A 20,615-nucleotide genomic window follows, 5' to 3' on the forward strand; every position below is an offset into this window, starting at 1 on the left:
TTTACAAAAAAGTAAATTTAGATTTTAGACCAACTTTTATTAGAAAATGTGACTCTACTAGCTTATAAACTTTATAGAAAAGGCAATCTGTGATGCATACAATGATACTAGTTCCCAAATGATACCTTAAAATTCAGGTAAGCATAGTAAATGCAGACAGATGTATCAATTCTTAAACTGATTTTACACAGAAAATCATTAGCAGTACCAAATAGTAAACTAAACCTACATGAAATAAATATAGCAATATGTCAAGAGATTAAAGCATTAATCAAGAGAAAGTACAAAAGAAAACAATAAGCCCTAGAAAGATACAAAATTACAAAATGATCCAAAGACATTCACAATTCTATTGATATGACTGCATATAATTATTTGTAACAAAATTCTTATGTCATCATTATTCTAAAAGCAAGTTAGAGGGACAAAAAGAAACTATCTCCAGTTTTTTACCCTCAGGCACCAGTTACATGAAATTTACATAAATAAGGGAAACTTGCATTAATATTTATCCAGAAAAACTGGTGTTACACATGAAACAATAAATGCATACCCATCTTCCACATAAGAGAGTTTATAGTAGTGAGAAATTAGAACAAAGTTTCCTTAATACCAAAGTTGTTAGCCCTTGTTTAAAAAAAAAAAATCCTTAAAAGCTTTCATCCCAAACACTATCTCAAAGGAACTTGGAAATAAGTCGCTGAAAACCTCACACTATGGAATCTGTGAGAGTGTTATAAACTTACTAACATATCAGAGAGGCAATCATCTCTTGCAAAACAGGACCTAGGCACATACACTGTCTGCTGGATAAGCTTATTAACAAATAAGCATTTTACATGTATATAGTGGTTGCTATGTATTTTTTTTTCCCTGCTTTTTTTTTTTTTTTTTTTGACAGGCAGAGTGGACAGTGAGAGAGAGAGAGACAGAGAGAAAGGTCTTCCTTTAGCCGTTGGTTCACCCTCCAATGGCCGCCGCGGTTGGCGCGCTGCGGCCGGCGCACCGCGCTGTTCCGATGGCAGGAGCCAGGTGCTTATCCTGGTCTCCCATGGGGTGCAGAGCCCAAGCACTTGGGCCATCCTCCACTGCACTCCCTGGCCACAGCAGAGAGCTGGCCTGGAAGAGGGGCAACCGGGACAGGATCGGTGCCCCGACCGGGACTAGAACCCGGTGTGCCGGCGCCGCTAGGCGGAGGATTAGCCTGTTGAGCCACGGCGCCGGCCGGTTGCTATGTATTAAAAGCAAACTCAAATTTGAGGTGTTATTAAATAGTCAAATGAAGGACCAGCACTGTTGAAGAGTGGATTAATGCCTGTGATACCAGCATTCATATGGGCACTGGTTGAAGTCCCAAATGTTCCACTTCTGATCCAGGTACCTGGTAATGCAACTGGCAAGGCAGCAGAAGTTGGCCCACGTCCTTGGGCCCCTATACCCAAGTGGGAGATCTGGAAGGAGCTCCTGGCTTCAGTCTGGCCCAGTCCCAGCCATTGCGGCTATTTGGGAAGTAAACCGGCGGATGGAAGCTTACTTTCTGTCTCTTTCTCTCTGTAACTCTTTCAATTAAATAAATAAATCTTTTCTAAGTCAACTTATTTAACTTGGGGTAAACAGTTAAAGGTGCACTTAAACTCTAGCAGAAACTAGGTATAGTTTGTTAGCTTTTACTTTTTTTTTTTTTTTTTTTTTGACAGGCAGAGTGGACAGTGAGAGAGAAACAGAAAGGTCTTCCTTTGCAGTTGGTTCACCCTCTAATGGCCATCACGGCCGGCGCGCTGCAGCCGGCGCACCACGCTGATCTGAAGCCAGGAGCCAGGTGCTTCTCCTGGTCTCCCATGCCGGTGCAGGGCCCAAGCACTTGGGCCATCCTCCACTGCACTCCCGGGCCATAGCAGAGAGCTGGCCTGGAAGAGGGGCAACCGGGACAGAATCCAGTGCCCCGACTGGGACTAGAACCTGGTGTGCCGGCGCCGCTAGGCGGAGGATTAGCCTGTTGAGCCACGGCGCCGGCCCACCATTATGGTTTAAAGTATTAACTTCAGAATGCTTATACATAATATTAAAAAATAAAAAGACCTAAGGTTTCTCTTTCCAGTATCTTTGTTTCTTCTACTTTTCTAGGATTCCTGAAAGAATCTCTCTCTCTCTGCAACAGTCTTTAAAAATGTTATATACCCCTAGTTAGTTCCAAGCAGTAAGAATAAGATTCATTATGTTTACCAACAGAAACCAGGCTATATTAACCTTATGAGAAAACAGTCCTTATCTTTTTAAACCAAACATATTGTTCTTTGGTCTTAAAATACATTAACTTTTTATCTTCCAAAAGTTACTCCGTCATTTCCAAGACCTCACTAATAGCTTTAGTGAACTGAAGAATTTAGTAAATAAACTCTATCAAACCACAAAAGCTAGCAGTATTTAATCATCTCAGAAAAACCAAAACTCACAAAATGCCCACACTGATCTTCCCTAAATTTACGGTAAAGTATATCTCACAGAGTGGATTTAAAAATGTATTTTAAAAATATTATATTGATCTCTTGTTTCCTCTGCCTAGTGTAGCACAGGGATGTTAATATATCTTCTGTAATGGGCAGAAAATATTTTCATTCTGTGGGTGATAGTTGTCACAGAAAACAGATATAGACAATCTGAACTAATTAGCATGACAAAACTCCAACCAAATTTTTTTTTACAAAAATAAGCAGTGAGGGGCTGGTGCTGTAGGGTAGAAGGTTAATAAGCCTCTGCCTGCAGTGTTGGTGTCCACTTCCAATCCAGCTCCCTAATGTGCCTGGGAAAGCAAGAGAAGATGGCTGAAGTATTTGGGCCACTACACTCATGTGGGAGACTCACAGGAGGTTCCTGGCTCCTGGATTCACCTTGACCCAGATCAAGCCATTGAGAGACATTTGGGCAGTGAACCAGAGGATGGATATCTGTCTGTCTGTCTCTCTCTTTCCCCTCTCCCTTCTCTCCTTTTCTCTGTATCTCTGCCTTTCAAAAGTCTTAAAAAATAAAAAATAAATAAACCTTTAAAAAAAAGGGGAGGGGGGGAGTGAGCCAGACTTGGCCCATATAGTTTGCCAACCCTGCTGAGTAAAAGGAATAGACAACCAGATGGAACCCTGAAGTGACAATGTACAGCCTTCCAAAGAGGGGACTCTATTTTATTATGCTCATTTAGAAATTATTGATGCTCAGAATGCTCCAAAATAAATCTACATCAAGTTACACCCAATTTAGAATAGTCAATTAGAACATCACAGTATTCAAAGCTAAAGGTGCTCGGATGCGTCCTTTAGTTCACTTTACTTTCTCATTTATCAAACCTTGACACTCAATATTATTGAAAAGACACAATTTCTTTAAGACCTAGTAAAATTTATAAAAGCTGCAGAACAGCACAATATAATTCAAGACAAAGCCTTAAATATACTAGACTAGATCAATTTCATCAAAATTAAAAATATAATCTTAGATGAGACCTTTTTTTTGTCATCTTCTTTCTTTACAAACACAGGAGTGCATCCAACAGTACCAAGTATAGTGATGTAAAAGCCCACTTTAGATTGGCATTTTCTTATATCAAATCATGTTTCTAGCAATAATTTCTGTGAGATTTGTAGGTTTTTCAAAGGTCTTCAAATATTACCAAACTTTTCTCTTTCAAAGTTCCTTTCCCACTTCAGTTCATGTATTAACACTGTAGAGAAAATTGTCTATGAGCCAACACTACTTTCACTTTATACTGCCATCATTTCTATATTTACTGGGAGTACATGGATCAGTTCACATTAAAGAAATCCATGTTGCAACAGAACAGACTTATCAACTCTGGTAACAGGTTTCAAGACTATCTTGAAGGCAAGTCTCAAATGTCTTTTGCTGACTTTTATATACACAGTATTAACTATACCCTTGTAGATACTTCTACTGCCAGCTCGCCAAATCATTAGCAGTCCAAAGAACCAAAACGACCTTCAGCTAATGGGAGTAAAGAGAGATCTAAATTTCATACCAAAATGTTAGAGAAAAATGAAGTGACTAGTAGTAACACGTAGTTAATTCCTTATAGATTTGATATTGTTTAATTTCTATGCTAAATATACTCATTGCTTAACTACATGCACAGGGCCAGCATTTGGCCAGGCATTCCTTATTGGAGTGCCTGGTTTCAAGTCCTGGCTCTATTTCCAAAACCAATTTCCTACTAATGTGCACTATGAGAGGCAGCAGGAGATGCCTCAAGTAGTTGAGTCCCTGCCACACACTTGAGAGAGCTGAACTGAGCTTCTAGCTCCTGGCATTGGCCTGAACCAGTGCCAGCTATTGTGACCATTTGGAGAATAAACCAGTAGTAGGGAAGCACTGTCTATCCCCCCTCCTCTCAAATTAATAAAGAAAAAAAGTTAAAATACATGCACATATTACCAAATTCAAAATAAGCTGAGATTTAATTATATCTCCACATTTGTTTGTATACATGAATAGACACATGTAATTTCTATGCATTATAGTTTTATCTTCCAAAACTTGAATTTTGTGTGTGAAATGTTTTAAAATAAGCCACCAATTTTCAATAATCAAGATAGAAAGTTGATTTTAAACCACTTTAAATAAAAACTTGCTATATACAGAACAGTCAGACAAAATTAAGAACTTGTCCCAAGACCCATATTTTAAAAAGCCTTGGTAATATGTGAAGAAGTTACAAATACACTTAAAAATATAGCAGCAACCTAAAATGAAAAATACACTTATAATTTCTTATTTTAGCCTTGTTTTGTTGGTTTTTATGCATGCCAGAGAAAATTAAAAGGTTTATTTGAAAGGTAGTGACAGAGAGAGAAGGAAAGACAGATACAGATATCTTCCATCATCTTTCTTCACTCCCCAAAGGCCCACAACAGCAAGGGCTGGATCAGCTACACTGGGCTGAAGCTAGGAGTTGGGAACTGTATCATCTGTTGCCTCCTAGAAGCATTAGTTGGAAGTTGGATCAGAAGCAGAGAATACCCAGGACTTGGGGACTTGAACCAGGAATTCTGATATGGCATGTGGGAGTCCTGAGTAATTACTTAACCCACTGCACCACAGTGTCTGACCAAGAAATGCATGCAAACCAACAAAAAATTATGTATTTTTTACACTTTTCTAAGTCATATATTGGTTTTAAAGTCTTTGATGAAAGTGTCCACTTAATATATATTTAAGTCTGTTGTAACTATCAGTCAGTGAACTCAAATACGGATGTGTAAGCAACTATCCTATCATCTTGTTTCACTATACCCAAGCACTGACCTAATGAGATGCTACTGTTATCAAGTGTTTCCTTTTGTTTAATTCTCTTTGTAAAATGCTAGCACATTAGATTGATCTTTCTAAATTCTGTGTAGGCAGATGTTTTCTGTACTTCTTAATTTCAAGATACTAAAAGAGCATAATAAAGATAGTTACACTATCAGCTACACATTTATAGACAGGGTACACTGGATCAGATAGAATTGAGAACCACTGTACTAAGCTACTTAACAGAGTGCTTAGTATATTACATTTATCAACTAAAATATGTGCAAGCTATGACAGAGCTTATAAATATGGATAACATACAAACTAGTCACTTTCCTCAGAGAGCTCACAGCCTCATAAAACAAAGTGATCTAACAGGTGCTCTACTCAAGTTCCAAGCAGAGGGAGAAATTATTTCTAGCAGAAGACTTAATATAAAGCACAAAGTAGCTAACCCCAGACCTGAAGGGGAAAAAGCCAGTCAAAATCAGAATACAAGCAAAGGTAGAGGCAGGAAATTAGGAAACACACATCTAACCTGGCACATGATATTATCTGCCCGAGGATAGAGATACATTAAAAGCACAGTTGAAAAGGTAGGATAGGGATAGACAGAAAAAGTTTCTGAATGCAATGCCTTGTGGAAGGATCTATATTCTGTTCTTAATAATATATGCCTTACATTAAGAAACTGACAGGGCTAGAAGCAGTAAAGCAATAAGACTTTTATGTACAACAACCAAGGAATTCTGTTTGGGTGAGTGAACTGTAACACTTAAGTTATTATGGAAAGAAAAAAGGCAAGGGAATTGAGTGGAATCAAAGTAACAGTAAAAGATGGTTGCAAAAAGATTGGAACCTTAAAACTCACTCTTCCCCCACATTTCACAAAGTTTTTGAGGATGGCAGGGGAGACATGGAAATAATCAAAAGGTAATTAGTGATAGATTAACGATCAGTGCTGAGTAACTGTCTTTTGTAAATACCTGGTTAAAAACTTATTTAAAATGGACAGTATTTTTTTTTTTGAAGTGCTGATTATGTGACAAACATTTTTTTAAGCTTAAATATATGATCTAATTTGGCTTCAGATGACACCCAACGCAGGTGTTATTCCCATTTTAGGCACATAGCAAGTGAGGTTTGCCACACATAGCCCTTTGGCAGGAAATGTAAGATTGAGCCCAGGTAATCCACTCTATAAAAACATGCAATTCCAAAACTACATCAAGAGGGCACAGTGATCAAAATAATAGGACTGTATCTACAACAGACCAATTAAAATTATCCTATCCAGGGGCCTCTGCCCGCACTGCTGGCATCCCATAAGGGCGCTGTTTAGAGTTCCGAATGCTCCACTTCTGATCCAGCTCTCTGCTATGGCCTGGGAAAGCAGTAGAAAATGGCCCAAGTCCTTGGGCCCCTGCACTCACATTGGAGACCCCAAAGAAGCTCCTAGCTCCAGATCAGCACAGCTCAGGCCATTGCAGCCATCTGGGTAGCGAACTAGCGGATGGAAGATTTCTCCCTCTCTGCCTCTCCTTCTCTCTCAGTGTAACTCTTTTAAATAAATAAAATAAATCTTAAAAAAAGTCTATAGAGGGGCTGCCGTGTGGCCCAGCCACCTGCAGTATCAGAATGCCCATAAGCATCAGTTCCAGTCGCAGCTGCTCTGCTTGCACTCCAACTCCCTGCTAATGTGCTTGGGAAAGCAGTGGAAGATGGCCAAGCACTTGGGCCCCTGCCACTCAAATGAAAGGCCTGGATGAAGTTCCAGGCTCCCAGCTGTTGTAGCCATGTGGGAAGTGAACCAGCTGCAGAAGATACGTCTCTCTCTAACCCTGCCTTCAAATAAATAAATTTGTTTAGATGTCTGTAGAAAATTGCACTAAAATGTTAAGTTTATTTTGGTGCAAAATATTTTGGAATCCATGAATAGTTTTTCATAATATGCATTTTTCCATGAATTTTTGAAGACTCCTCATATGTATGGATTTCAAAATTGCACACCAAAATAAACAGCTTTTAGTTCTCTTTTTACATAAACTTTTAAAAACTATCATTGTACGTTTAAAGATGACTTTTGGGTTCCATTTCACTCTTGATGATTAAAACAGGAGCTATATGCTGCCAAAAAAAATTATAAAATACATGAAGTTACTTTCTAGGCCCAAGAAAGAAATACAAGCACAATTAAGAATCAAATGTTTACAGTGCCCAACCAAAGGAAAGTACTGTTTCTCCTTAGATCAAGGTAACCATGCCAATGTTTTAACACAACACTCTAAATCTTCTCCTCTGTCCCCAAGGCCAGATGGGACAGACTAGTCTTTCCACCATTACCAAAGCAGTATTGAAAGGGGAAGAGTGTGTGCAAACATGATTCCGCAGTTAAAATTCCAGCATGCATAATTACAGCAGTAAGATTTACTATTACTGAAGGGAGCTAGTTACAAATTACCAGCCAATTCTACTATAAATTATTTTTAAAAAGGGATCAAAATTCAGTCATGAAAGGCACTGAAATAATTTTTACATCACATCAAGTTTCCCCATAACATTCTTCTCCTCCCAGACAAGATGAACCTTGAACTTCCATCTGAGTGAACAAAGGACAGGATAAAAGAGGCAAAAGGAAAAAATTCAAAAAGGAGTATAAATTTAGAAAGGCATTCATACTGGTAAAGGGAGGGGGAACTAAGAGACCAATTCATACCTCTGAGAAACTTTTCACCAAGTAGGATTTGGGAAAATAAAAGTCACAGATATGCAAATAAGAAGGCAAAACATATATTTATATATATATATTTGGAGGGGGGGGCGCCAGGCAGAGTTAGACAGAGAGAAAGGTCTTCCTTTTTCCGTTGGTTCACCCCCAAATGGCTGCCACGGCCGGCGCACTGCACCGATTCGAAGCCAAGAGCCAGGTGCTTCTTCCTGATCTCCCATGTGGGTGCAGGGCCCAAGGGTTTGGGCTATCCTCCACTGCCTTCCCGGGCCACAGCAGAGAGCTGGACTGGAAGAGGAGCAACTGGGACAGAATCCGGCGCCCCAACCGGGACTAGAACCCGGGGTACCGGCGCCGCAGGTGGAGGATTAGCCTAGTGAGCTGCGGAGCTGCCAGAAGGCAAAATATTTAAACAGCTTGTGATAGGTACATCCTAAGTACTTCTCTTCTTTCCAGATTGCAGGATGGTACTTTATTTATTTATTTTTTTTTTCTTAAGATTTACTTATTTGAAAGCAGAGTCAGAGAGAGAAATCTTCCATCTACTGGTTCACTCTTCAAATACCTGCAAAAGCTGAGACAAGATCAATCTAAAGCTAGAAGCTAGGAACTCCATCCGCATCTCCCACGAGGCAGAGTACCTGGTCTATCCTCTGCTACCCTCCTAGGCACATTAGCAGAAAGCTGAATCAGAAGCTTGGAGGAGCTGAGACTCAAACCAGGCATTCCAACACAGGGATGCAGGTGTCCCAAGTGGTGGCTTAATATACTACAGTGCCTACCCTAGAGGGTACTTTCAAACCACTTGGAACTTACATGCAATTGTATGATGCTCTTTGGTCAAGGAAATATGAACCAAATAGATCACTTCTAGGGGAAAATTCATACACTTTAGCCTTGACAAGGGCACTGGCAACACACCAGAAAATGTGGACACCTGGATGTGCTGCTATGAAGCAGGACCTGCAGAGGGATATTCTAGGATGGATGACTTTTTAGTGGATAAACTACTAATGTCTATTTATGAGTTGTTACTAAAGCATAACCCAGTCCACCTTATAGCCCATATACACTATGCCCTATTTCAACTCTAACAACAGTCAATGCTTTTACCATCATTTCAGTAAACCTAGACAGTCACATTTCTTGACCTAGAAATGCCAATAGAAAAAGAAATCTCCTAATTTGTAACCTGCACTAGCATTTGGAGAACACCTATGACTTGGAAGTAAAGTAGTACATGATAAAGAAAAATTATAATATCCAAATTTAGAAATAACCAATGAGTGCGCTTGTCAAGTAAAGACAAATATAGCTGGTAAGTACCATCTGCTGTGCAACTGTTGCTTCAGCCTTCAGAGCCCAGATCAATGAGGTCATGACTAGAAATGTTTCACCTGGCTCTAATAAGAGCCTGAATGCCCATTTCCCCTACTAGGTTGGAACTACTTATAACACAGGCTACTTCTTAACTGCTATAAAGCACTGTGCTTACTATCAAGGTACTCAGTTGTAATGTTGTAATGAATATAATCTTATATCGACTTTGTACTGCAAATACTTTTGTTTTTTCAAAGGCAGAGCGAGAGTGAGAGTCTTCGATCCACTGGTTTACTCCCCAAATGGCTGCCAACAACTAGGGTTGGATCAGGCCAAAGCCAGGAGCTTCTTCCAGGTCTCCCGTGTGGGTGCAGGGGCCTAAGGACTTGGGCCATCTTCCACTGCTTTCCCAGGGACATTAGCAGGGAGCTGGTTCAGAAGTAAGGAGCTGGGTCTCAAACCAGTGCCCATATGGGATGCTGGCATCATAGATGGCAGCTTTATACACTATGCCAAACCATCAGTCCTTGAAAATATTTTAAGGTAGGGCTCTAAAACTGCCAAAAGAAGCTTCACTAATATAACATGCTTATCACCAGGATCTAAACAAGTGGAATAATCAAGCCTAGAGAGGAATCAACACAGCTCCAAATTTGAACTAGTACAGAATTGAAACTTGTCAGAACTTTAAAACCCAACTATTTGGGCCAGCACTGTGGCACAGCAGGTTAAGCCACAGTCTACAGCGCTGGCATCCCTTATGAGCCCCGGCTGCTCCACTTCCAATCCAGTTACCTGCTAACGCATTTGGGAAAGCAGCAGAAGATGGTTCCTAATGCGTGGTCCCTTGTACCCACTTGAGAGACCTGGAAGAGGCTCCTGGCTCCAGCCCGGCCAGGCCCTGGTAGGTACAGCCATTTGAGGAGTGAGCCAGCAGATGGAAGATCTCTCTCTCTAATTCTTTCAAGTAAGTAAATAAATCTTTAAAAAAAAAAAAAATGCAACTACTCTCCAACATCTTTGCTTTTCTCTGCTTGCCCAACTTCTTCCCTTAGACAGGACAAATGGCAGTCTGGCAACTTCTGATTCACATCTTCCTACCTTTGTCATCAGAAAATAAAAAGCTAAAGCTTCCAGTATTCCCCAGCCTGGATCACACATCACTATGCTCAGAAAGACACACTGTAGAGTCTGTCAGCTTTGGTCAAAGGCTAGGCAAAGGCTAGGCAAAGGCTAACCAGGATCAGAGTCAGACTTCAGTGAAAGAAATATCTACCACTCAAGACTCATGGGAAACCATTCCACAAAAAGAGGGCTACTGGCACATTAATAAGTATCAGACAGAACAAAAATCATCACCGATATTACTTATTCCTTCCTTGTCCCCAAGAAAATGACATATTTTTAAAAGGTCAAAAAGAAGGATGACTGAACTTATGTTGAGAAGATGAGAGGATGGAAGTTAGGCCTACTAAAAGGCACACGTGAGCCAGAAGTTAGAGTAGGCCTGAAGCACTGGCAGGGAGAAATGGGAACATAACAACAACAGATAAACAGAACAGGCGCAGCTGGGCAGATCCAGGATTCTTTATAGTTCCTGGGAATTCCCAACATGTTAACATTGCCATAATAAATGTGCTGAGATGGCCCAAAGTGCTATGGCATTTCTGTTAAGACTTCTGAGTCTGGAGAAGAGTACAAACTACGTCAAAGTAGAAATTTGTCTCTAGACATTGAAAAAGGGTAGGGTTTCAATAAGATAAGATCTGGGATACAGCAGGCTAATATTTTAATTGGAGAATAATATGATCAAAATCTCAAGATTATTTTAATTCACTGGTAATTATCTCAATTTGTTAAGAATAGGTTTAAAAACTACCAACTTTGGTGTGTGAGGGGGGCAGTGGTTTTTAGAAAATAGCATTTCTCTTAAGGAAGCTAGTAACAGGAGCCACATGAGAATAAAAAGTAGTCAGAATTACTTGTTTTCTTCCAATTAATGCCAATCCTGACTTCAAATAAAAATCTGCTGCAGTGGTGCCTTACAGAAGAGATCACTGTTAATACAGCACACTCTACAAGGTTTCAAAACTCTCGGGGGCAGGCATTGTAGCACAGCAGGGAAAGCTGCCACCTGCAACACAGGCATCCCATAAGGGTGGTGCTTCCTGTCCCAGTTGCTCCACTGCTCCATTTCCAATCCAGCTACATGCTAATGACCAGGAAAAAGCAGCAGAAGATGGCCCAAGTGCTTGCAACCCTATCATTCACATGAGAGATCCAGATGAAGCTCCCGGCTTTGGCTTGGCTCACCACTGGCCGATGCAGCATCTGGGGAGTGAACCAATGGATAGAAGATTTCTTTCTCTGTCTCTCCCTCTTACTCTAATTTTTTTTTTATTTTATTTTTTTTTTAAGATTTAATAGGAATAGCCTGAGGTTTGATAAGAAGATCTTCAAAGTTCCTTCCAGTCCTGAAATTCTATTACAAGCAAAAGAAGTTAAGGGAAGGGCCTTTCCCATAGCAGTTAAGGTATCACTCTGGATGCCCACAATCACTTACAGGAGTCCCTGGGTTTGAATCCCAGACTCTACTTCCAATCCAGCTTCCTATTAATGTGTACCCTGGGAGGCAGCAGGTGAAGGCTCAAGAACTTGGGTCCATGCTACCCACTACTGGAGACCCAAATGGAGTTCTGGGTTCCTATTTTTACGATGGTCCAGCCCAGGCTCTTGGAGGCAAATTAGGAAAAACCACTACGTTTCTGCCTTTAAAATAAACATTAAAAAAAAAAAAAAAAGCCAAGTCAAGAAGAAAAATAATATTCAGATGAGCCAGTATCTCCTAAATTATATTCTTAAGTGGATAAAAGTTTTGCTATAAATTTCTATAACTTGCTAATGATTATAGTTATCCACGTAAAAACAAACAGAAAAAGTATCTAAATATTCAAAGCTACTATTAAATCATGAGATAGCCATGCAACACCAAGCCTTTTTTTTTTAAGAAAGCTTTTCTTTAATAAATATAAATTTCATAGGCATAGCTTTTGGAATATAGCAGTTCTTCCCTCCATACCCCCCCTCCCACCCCGATTCCTGTCCCCCTCCTACTCCCTACTCCCTCTCCCATCCCATTCTTCATTAAGATTCATTTCTAATTATCCTTACATACAGAAGACCAACTCTACACTAAGTAAAGCTTTCAAGTTTGCACCCACACAGACACACAATGTATAAAGTACTGCTTGAAGACTAGTTTTACCGTTAATTCTCATTGTACAACTCATTAAGGACAGAGGTCCTACATGGGGAGCATGTACACAGTGATTCCTGTTGTTGATTTAATAATTGATACTCTTATGTATGACATCAGTGATCACCCAAGGCTCTTGACATGAGCTGCCAAGGGTATGGAAGCCTTTGGAGCCCATAGACTCCCTCAGTATTTAGATAAGGCCATAAGCAAGGTGGAAGTTCTCTCCTCCCTTTAGAGAAAAGATACCTCCTTCTTTGATGGCCCCTTCTTTCCATCAGGATCTGACTCACAGAGATCTTTCATGTAGGTCATTTGTTGCCACAGTATCTCTTGGCTTTCCATGCCTGAAATGCTCTCATGGGCTTTTTGGCCAGATCCGAATGCCTTAAGGGCTAATTCTGAGACCCGAGTGCTGTTTATGGCATTTGTTATTTTATGAGTCTGCTATGTGGCTTGCTTCTGATGTTGGATCATTCTCTCCTTTTTAATTCTATTGTTATACCCAAACACTTGGTCTTATGTTTGTGATCCCTTTGACATTTACTCCTATTTTTATAAGTTATGCGCTTAAAATGATCACTTTAACTAGTAAGATAGCATTAGTACCTCCCAACTTGATGGGATTTGGTGTCCCATGGCAAGTTTTCAGCTTTACCCTGAGGGGTAAGTCCATGGGAACCTGTGCCAAACTGTATATCTCCTTCCCCTCTTATTCCCACTCATTTTTTACAGGGATCAATTTTCAATTGGATTTAAATACCTATGAATAATTCTATGTTAAGTGAAGAGTTCAACCCATGGTATTAAGTAGAAAAAGAAAATAGTAAAAAGAATAAAATAAGCAGGTCCTCAACAGTCAGGACCAGGGCTGATCAAGTGTCAATTACACTTCTACAGGTTTCCTTTTTGGTACTCAGTTGTCACAGATCAGGGAGAACACATATTTGGCCCTTTGGGAATGTCTTATTTCACTAAGTATGATGTTTTCTAGATTCCTCCATTTTGTGGCAAATGATCGAATTTTTTTTTTTTCTTAACCGCTTGCAACACCAATCATTTAAACATCAGGTTTTAAGGGCTGGTGCTGTGGCACAGTGGGTTAAAGCCCTGACCTGCAGCACCAGCATCCCATATGGACACCAGTTCGAATCATCCCAGCTGCTCTACTTCCGATCCAACTCCCTGCTAATACGCATGGGAAAGCAGCAGAGGATGGCCCAAATTCTTGGGCCCCTCTGTACCCACACGGGAAACTAGGAAGAAGCTCCTGGCTTCAGATCAGCTCCAACTCAGCTCCAGCCATTGCAACCATTTGGGGAGTGAACCAGCTAATGGAAGACTTCTCTCTCTGTCTTTACTTCTCCTTGTAACTGTGTCTTTCAAATAAACAAATCTTTAAAAAATAGTCATTAAAAAACTAACATGTTTTAAAACAACTTAATTATGTGGAAAATCACACAAATTAGTGACAGGGTTATAAAAGGCAAAAGACAGTCTCTGCCTCCTAAATGTAAATATATATATTTTAAATTAAAGATAAAATGGCCCTTTTTAATGAGGAATTTCTTTGTTCAAAGATATGTTAAGTTGAAAACTATGAGGGACCTGCATTGTGATGCAGTGGTTAAAGCTGCCATCTGCAATGCTGACATCCCATATAGGCATCTCGACTGATGGCCCTGGAAAAGCAGAAGATGGCCGAAGTGCTGGGTCCCTGCCACCCTATGAAAGAACCAGAAGAAGCTTCTTTCTGGCTCCTGGTTTTGACCTGGCCCAGCCACAGGCATTGTGGACATTTAGGAAATGAACTAGGGGATGGTAGATCAATCTCTATTTCTCTGTCACTCTAACTTTTAAATAAATAATAACAAATAGAAAATTGTTGGCAGCTGGCGCCATGGCTCACTTGGCTAATCCTCCACCTGCAACTGGGTTCTAGTCCCAGTTGGGGCGCCGGATTCTGTCCCGGTTGCTCTTCTTCCAGTCCAGCTCTCTGCTGTGGCCCAGGAGTGCAGTGGAGGATGGCCCAAGTGCTTGGGCCCTGTACCTGCATGGGAGAACAGGAGGAAGCACCTGGCTCCTGGCTTCTGATCAGCACAGCGCCGCTGGCTGCAGCAGCCATTTGGGAGGTGAACCAACGGAAGGAAGACCTTTCTCTCTGTCTCTCTCTCTCACTGTCTAATTCTGCCTGTAGAAAGAAAAGGGAGGGAGGGAGGAAAGAAAGAAAGGGAGGGAGGAAAGAAAGAAAGGGAGAGAGGAAGGAAAGAAAGAAAGAAAATTGTTGAAGAGGCAGCCATTTGGCCTACTGCTTAAGCTGCTGTTTAAGGATGCCTACTGGGAGCCCAGAACTCCATCTGTGTCTCCTATGTGGGTAGCAGGGACCCAAGTACTTGAGCCCTCATCTGTTGCCTCCCAGGGTACCAGTTAATAGGAAGTTGGATTGGATGTGGAGCAGCAAGCTGCCGCCTTTCCTGCTATGCCACAGAGCAGGCCCTAACATCATATTTTGTTTTGTAGATTTATAGACAGTTAACAGTGCTGAAACACCACTGTGGATTTTAGAAGTGATACATTATGATAAACCAAAATGTTTGTCAGTTCATGAGTCAATACAACTTTAATACATATAAAACTGTATCGTTCAAAAGTTTCAGGGCCAGTGCTGTGGCACAGAAGGTTAAGTTTCCACCTGCAGTGTAGGCATCCCATTTGGAAGCCCAGTTCAAGTCCCAGCTGCTCCACTTCCAATCCAGCTCTCTGCTAATGCACTTGGACTTAAAGTAGCAGAAGACAGCCTGAACCCAAATGGGGTCCCTGAACCCAAATGGGAGACCCAGAAGAAGTTCCTGGCTGCTGGCTTCGGCTTGGCCCAGCCTTGGCTGTTGCTGCCATTTGGGGAGTGAACCAGCAGATGGAAGATCTCTCTGGATCTCCCCCAACTCCTGGCTTCTCTCTCTGTATCTCTGCTTTTCAGATAAACAAAAGCCTTAAAGAGAGAGAGAGCACACGCGAAAAAGTAACGTGCACATATATACATGCAGTTTCAAAAGACCAAGAAAAAATACACCTATGTCACCTGCAACCACTCTAACTGGATTGAGCAAATGTGACATTTTTCTTTTAACTTTTCCATATGTTCAGATTTCTTTAAAATTATGTAATATTTCTATTATGAGAATGATATTTTAATTTTTTAAAAAAATATTTATTTATTTACTTGAAAGTCAACAGTTAGAGAAAGATCTTCCATCGGTTTATGCCCTAGATGGCCCACTACAGCAACCACTGGGCTAGACTCAAACCAAGAGCTTCTTCCAGATTTCCCACATGGTCAGCAGAGGCCCAAGCACCTGGGCCATCTTCTGACCATCACGTGAAGAGCATAGCAAATTACAATAATGACGTTAATAATGCTACAAAACCGAAACGCCACTGTGTAGACTATGAAATTGAGGTTTCCCAAAATCCTTAACAAAAAAATCAGTTGTTTAATGGCAGAGGAAGAAATCACACGCAGCTATCCTAGTCCAAAGTCTACATGCTTAACCACTGTCAACATAGTGTGTTTCAATTTATTCTGTACATTTCATATTTGAAGGTTTTGGAGTTTTTTTTTTTTTTTTTTTTTACAATTTGCCAGACATCATCCTGTTATGATTCAAACTATTCATCAAGTAATCCTATCAGAATTTAACCCACATTGGCTGTAAACTAAACATGATCTCTGTTGCTGGATTATAGTAGACCTTGCAAGTAGAGTTCGAGTAATTCCTAAAGAATGGCAGAATCAGATCTGAAATTTTACATTCAACAGAATACATCTAATTCTTCACAACAGCCCACATACAACTATTCTAATTAAAAAGACCAACTAGATGACTGACAAAATGCTCAGAAACCTGACACTGTCTAACAAAACAGCCACAAAAAGCATGATGAGAAAAAAATCAAAAGCAAGTACCAAAACTCAAGTTTCTGAAACCAATGAAGCTTCTTTTCCATAAATTGTCATTGAGTTAAGACACACATAGGGGGCATGCACTGTGGCATAATGGGCTGGGCCTTTGCCTGCAGTGCAGGCATCCCATATGGGTACTGGTTCTAGTGCTGGCTGCTCTTCTTGCAATCCAGCTTTCTGCTATGGCCTGGGAAAGCAATAGAGGATGTCCCAAGCGCTTGGGTCCCTGGACCCGCATGGGAGGCCCAGAAGAAGCTCCTGGCTTCAGATCAGCTCAGCTCTGGCAGTTGCAGCCATCTGGGGGTGAACCAATGGATGAAGACGTTTCTATCTCTCTAACTCTACCTCTCAAAGAAATAAATAAAATCTTAAAAAAAAAAAACACACATATACATAGGGTAAAACCACACTGGTTATTAGATGTGCTGTAGCATGTTTTGCAAAGTGAGGAGAAGGGGCGAACAAAACATAACACACCATTATGCTAGTGACCATAAATTAGATTTCTGATGATGTAAAAAACTGAGAACTATTTTTTGAACCTAGCATGTTTGGAGAATGCTTTACGAATAGCTCATGGTTATAGTTTTGTGATATTTGGCTCAAAAAATAGGAAAAAATGTCCATTTGCAGTGAACCATTCCAGTTTTGGTCCCCATAATGAGGTTTTCAAAAACATCCTCTTTCAATGTCAATTCATTTTCAGGTTACCATGAGGTACATACCTTCCTCCTATCGCGTCGTCTTGTGGTTGGGCCCCGGCAGTGTTCCTCTGTGAACGTCGCAGTGACCCCCCTGGATTGTTATTAGGCCGGTTGGACATTGGCACCTCTCTCTTGAAGGGACATACCCTTTCTAGACACTACCATTCACTGAAAGAAAAAAAGGTGAAAACCAAAACTTATCCAATGCACATAGCATAACACAAAAAAGAAGTATACTAAAAGGTGAACGGAAATTGTATTCAACAACTTGACCTTACAACCTTCAGGCCACTGTCATATTAGCTGTGAAGTCTGACTAATGAATGTGTTAGAAAATGTTAGGACTATACCAAAAGCAAAGCATGCGGGTCCAGAATCCAGCAAATCAAATTAACTTAGGTTTTTCGTAGAACATATCAAGAAATCTCAAGTCAAAAATACAAAGCACAGTTACAAATGTCTTTGTTTCCATGTATCATGTCCTGTACAGAAACAAGCACTGTACCTAAAGTCAAAACACCTTGGCTTAAGTTATGTGACAGAACAGGTATTAAGTAGTTTAAATAAAGCTGTACAAATAAATCGCAGCCTCTTAGTTCCAAATTCCTCATAGAATTAAAAACATACGTCATGGCAACTTGACAGTATTGCTATGAATAACAAATGAAATAAAAATACAAAAGAAACTATAAAATCATACTATCTTTTTTTAAAAAAATTTATTTATTTATTTGAAAGAGTTACACAGAAAGAGGAGAGGCAGAGAGAAAGAGGTCTTCCGTCCGATGGTTCACTCCCAAGATGGCCGCAATAGCCAGCGCTGCACCGATCCGAAGCCAGGAGCCAGGAGCTTCTCCCAGGTCTCCCACATGGGTGCAGGGGCCCAAGGACTTGGGCCATCTTCTACTGCTTTCCCAGGCCATAGCAGAGAGCTGGATTGGAAGTGGAGCAGCTGGGACTAGAACTGGCGCCCATATGGGATGCCGGGCTTCAGGCAAGGGCATTAACCCACTGCGCCACAGCACCGGCCCCAAAATCATACTATCTTAATGGAGAAATGAAGATAAAGCAGGTCACATACAGAAAACTCAGCAACCAGAGCCAGCCCTGTGGCTTAGTAAGCTAAGCCTTCCCTGCGGCACTGGCATCCCATGTGCGCGTCAGTTCACGTCCCAGCTGCTCCTCTTCCCATTCAGCTATCTACTCTACGGCCTGGGAAAGCAGTGTAAGATGACCCAAGTGCTTGGGCCCCTGTACCAATGTGGGAGATCCAGAAGAAGACCCTGGTTCCTGATTTCGAATTGGCCCAGCTCTGGCCATTTCAGCTACTTGGGTAGTGAACCAGCGGATGGAAGACCTTTCTATAACTATGTCTCTTAAATAAATAAAAATTTAAAAAAAGAATAATCTTAAACAAAACAAAACTTAGCAACCATCTCAGATAACCTGGATTTCAATATCCATTCTTCTGGCCAAACCTTGGACAATTTATCTCTATATTTCATTTACCTATTCTGTAAAGCCATTAGGTTAACTGCTTTACATGGAAGGACAAATTGTCAAAGTATTTTGTAAGTGTAACAACTCAGCTCAAAACACAACTCTTAACCAATCTGAACTTTCTATAAAAATTTAATTACTGAACAGATAAAATGCTGATACTCAGAAAAGCAGTTTAACTGACAGAACAACCCAATATTACTATGATAGAAAGAATGAGGACTTGTACATATCAAACTTTCCACAAAGTCTCTTAAGCCTCCATTTCAGAACTCCAAATAGAGTTCTTTCATTACTTCTACTTACTGGAGAAGGAAGACAGCAAACGATGTAACATTACAGAAACTGGTACCAAAAAGAATGCAAATTAATCATACCTAAAATTATTACTGTTTTAAGAGATTCTTTGCATTGTAACAGGAAAGGCTTCCTTGAGTTATATTTTGAACCACATATAGAAAAGGTTATTTCTGTCACACACGCTCACATTCACTAAATTAGCTTTAATCAAAGATTTCATATTACTAGTGTAAGCACTGAATTAAAAAAAAAAAAACTATGTAAACGTTCAAAGAGACAAAGATCAAATTTGCATGCACCATTATATAAAGGTCCCTACAAGATATGAGGAGTAGAAGTAGGGCATTTGGCACAGTTAGGACTCCACCTGGAATGCTCCCAGGCCACACTGCAATGCTGGTTCTATTCTCAGCTGCTCCACTTCTGATCCAGCTCCCTGCTAATGCACATTTGCCAGGTAGCAGACGACGTCTTTCGTACGTGGGTCCCTGCCATCCACAGACTGTATTCCAGGTTGCTGGCTTTGGCCTGGCCTAACCCTGGCTGCTGTGGGCCTTTGAGGATTGAACCAGTGGATGGATGATCTATTGGTCTCTCTACCTTCCCAAAAAGAAAGGAAAGAAACTTAAAAAAAAAAAAAAAAAAAGAGATTAAAAATAACGACATGTGAGGCAGGTGTTGTGGCACAACAGGTTATGCTGCTGCTTGGGACACTTGCATCCCATATCACTGTGCTTGGTTTAATTCTCAGTACCGCCACTACCAGTGGAGCTTCTGCTAATGGGTACCCTGAAAGGCAGCAGGTCAGGACTCAAATACTTATGTTCCTGTCATCCACGTGGAACACCAGCATGGAGTTCTAGGCTCTTAGCTTCTGCTTGGCTACTGTAGGAATCTGGGGTATAAACCAGAAGACTTTCTCTGTTTCTGCCACTCTGTCTTTCAAAGTATACGAAACAAATTTTCTTAAAGATTTTTTTTTTTTAATTTATTTGAAAGAGTTATAGAGAGAAGAGGAGAGAGAGAGAGAGAGAGAGAGAGAGATTTTCATCTGCAGGTTCACTTTTCAAATGACCGCAATGGGGCTGGTGGTGGCCCAGGCTGAAGCCAGGAGCCTCCTGGTCTCCCACATGGGTGGCAAGGGCCCATAACACTCAGGACATCTTCCGCTGCTTTCCCAGGCACATTACAGGGAGTTGGATTGGAAGTGGAACAGCCAGGACACAAACCAGTGCCTGTACCTGTCTCTCCCTGTAACTCTGCCTTTCAAAAAGAGGGAAAAACCAGCGCCTATACCTGTCTCTCTCTGTAACTCTGGCTTTCAAATACAGGGAAAAAAACCTATTCTTAAGATTATCAATGGGGCAGTCACCCACATCTCATACTATAGTGCTGGTCAGAGTTCCCACTACTCAGCTTCCAATCCAACTCCCTGTTAATGTGCCTGGCAATCAGTGGATGATGGTTAAAGTACTTAGGCCCCTGTCACCCACACAGGAGACCCTGATGGAGTTCCCAGCTTCTGGCTTCAGGCTTGCCCAGCCTTTG

General features: G+C 40.8%; 1 protein-coding gene across 12 annotated transcripts in view; it reads right to left on the reverse strand.

Moving 5' to 3' along the window:
• The window catches only part of TRIP12 (thyroid hormone receptor interactor 12), a 157,598-nt gene that overhangs the window by 100,389 nt on the left and 36,594 nt on the right, over positions 1-20,615 (reverse strand). For all 12 annotated transcript variants that reach the window (XM_062193202.1, XM_062193269.1, XM_062193262.1 and 9 more), the window contains exon 2: positions 17,289-17,435. In XM_062193202.1, coding sequence (XP_062049186.1) covers positions 17,289-17,386 — 98 coding nt within the window. In that variant the 5' untranslated portion in view covers positions 17,387-17,435. The remainder of the gene's footprint in view (positions 1-17,288; positions 17,436-20,615) is intronic.

This window comes from Lepus europaeus, chromosome 1 (assembly GCF_033115175.1).
Source record: "Lepus europaeus isolate LE1 chromosome 1, mLepTim1.pri, whole genome shotgun sequence".
Lineage (NCBI taxonomy): Eukaryota > Metazoa > Chordata > Mammalia > Lagomorpha > Leporidae > Lepus > Lepus europaeus.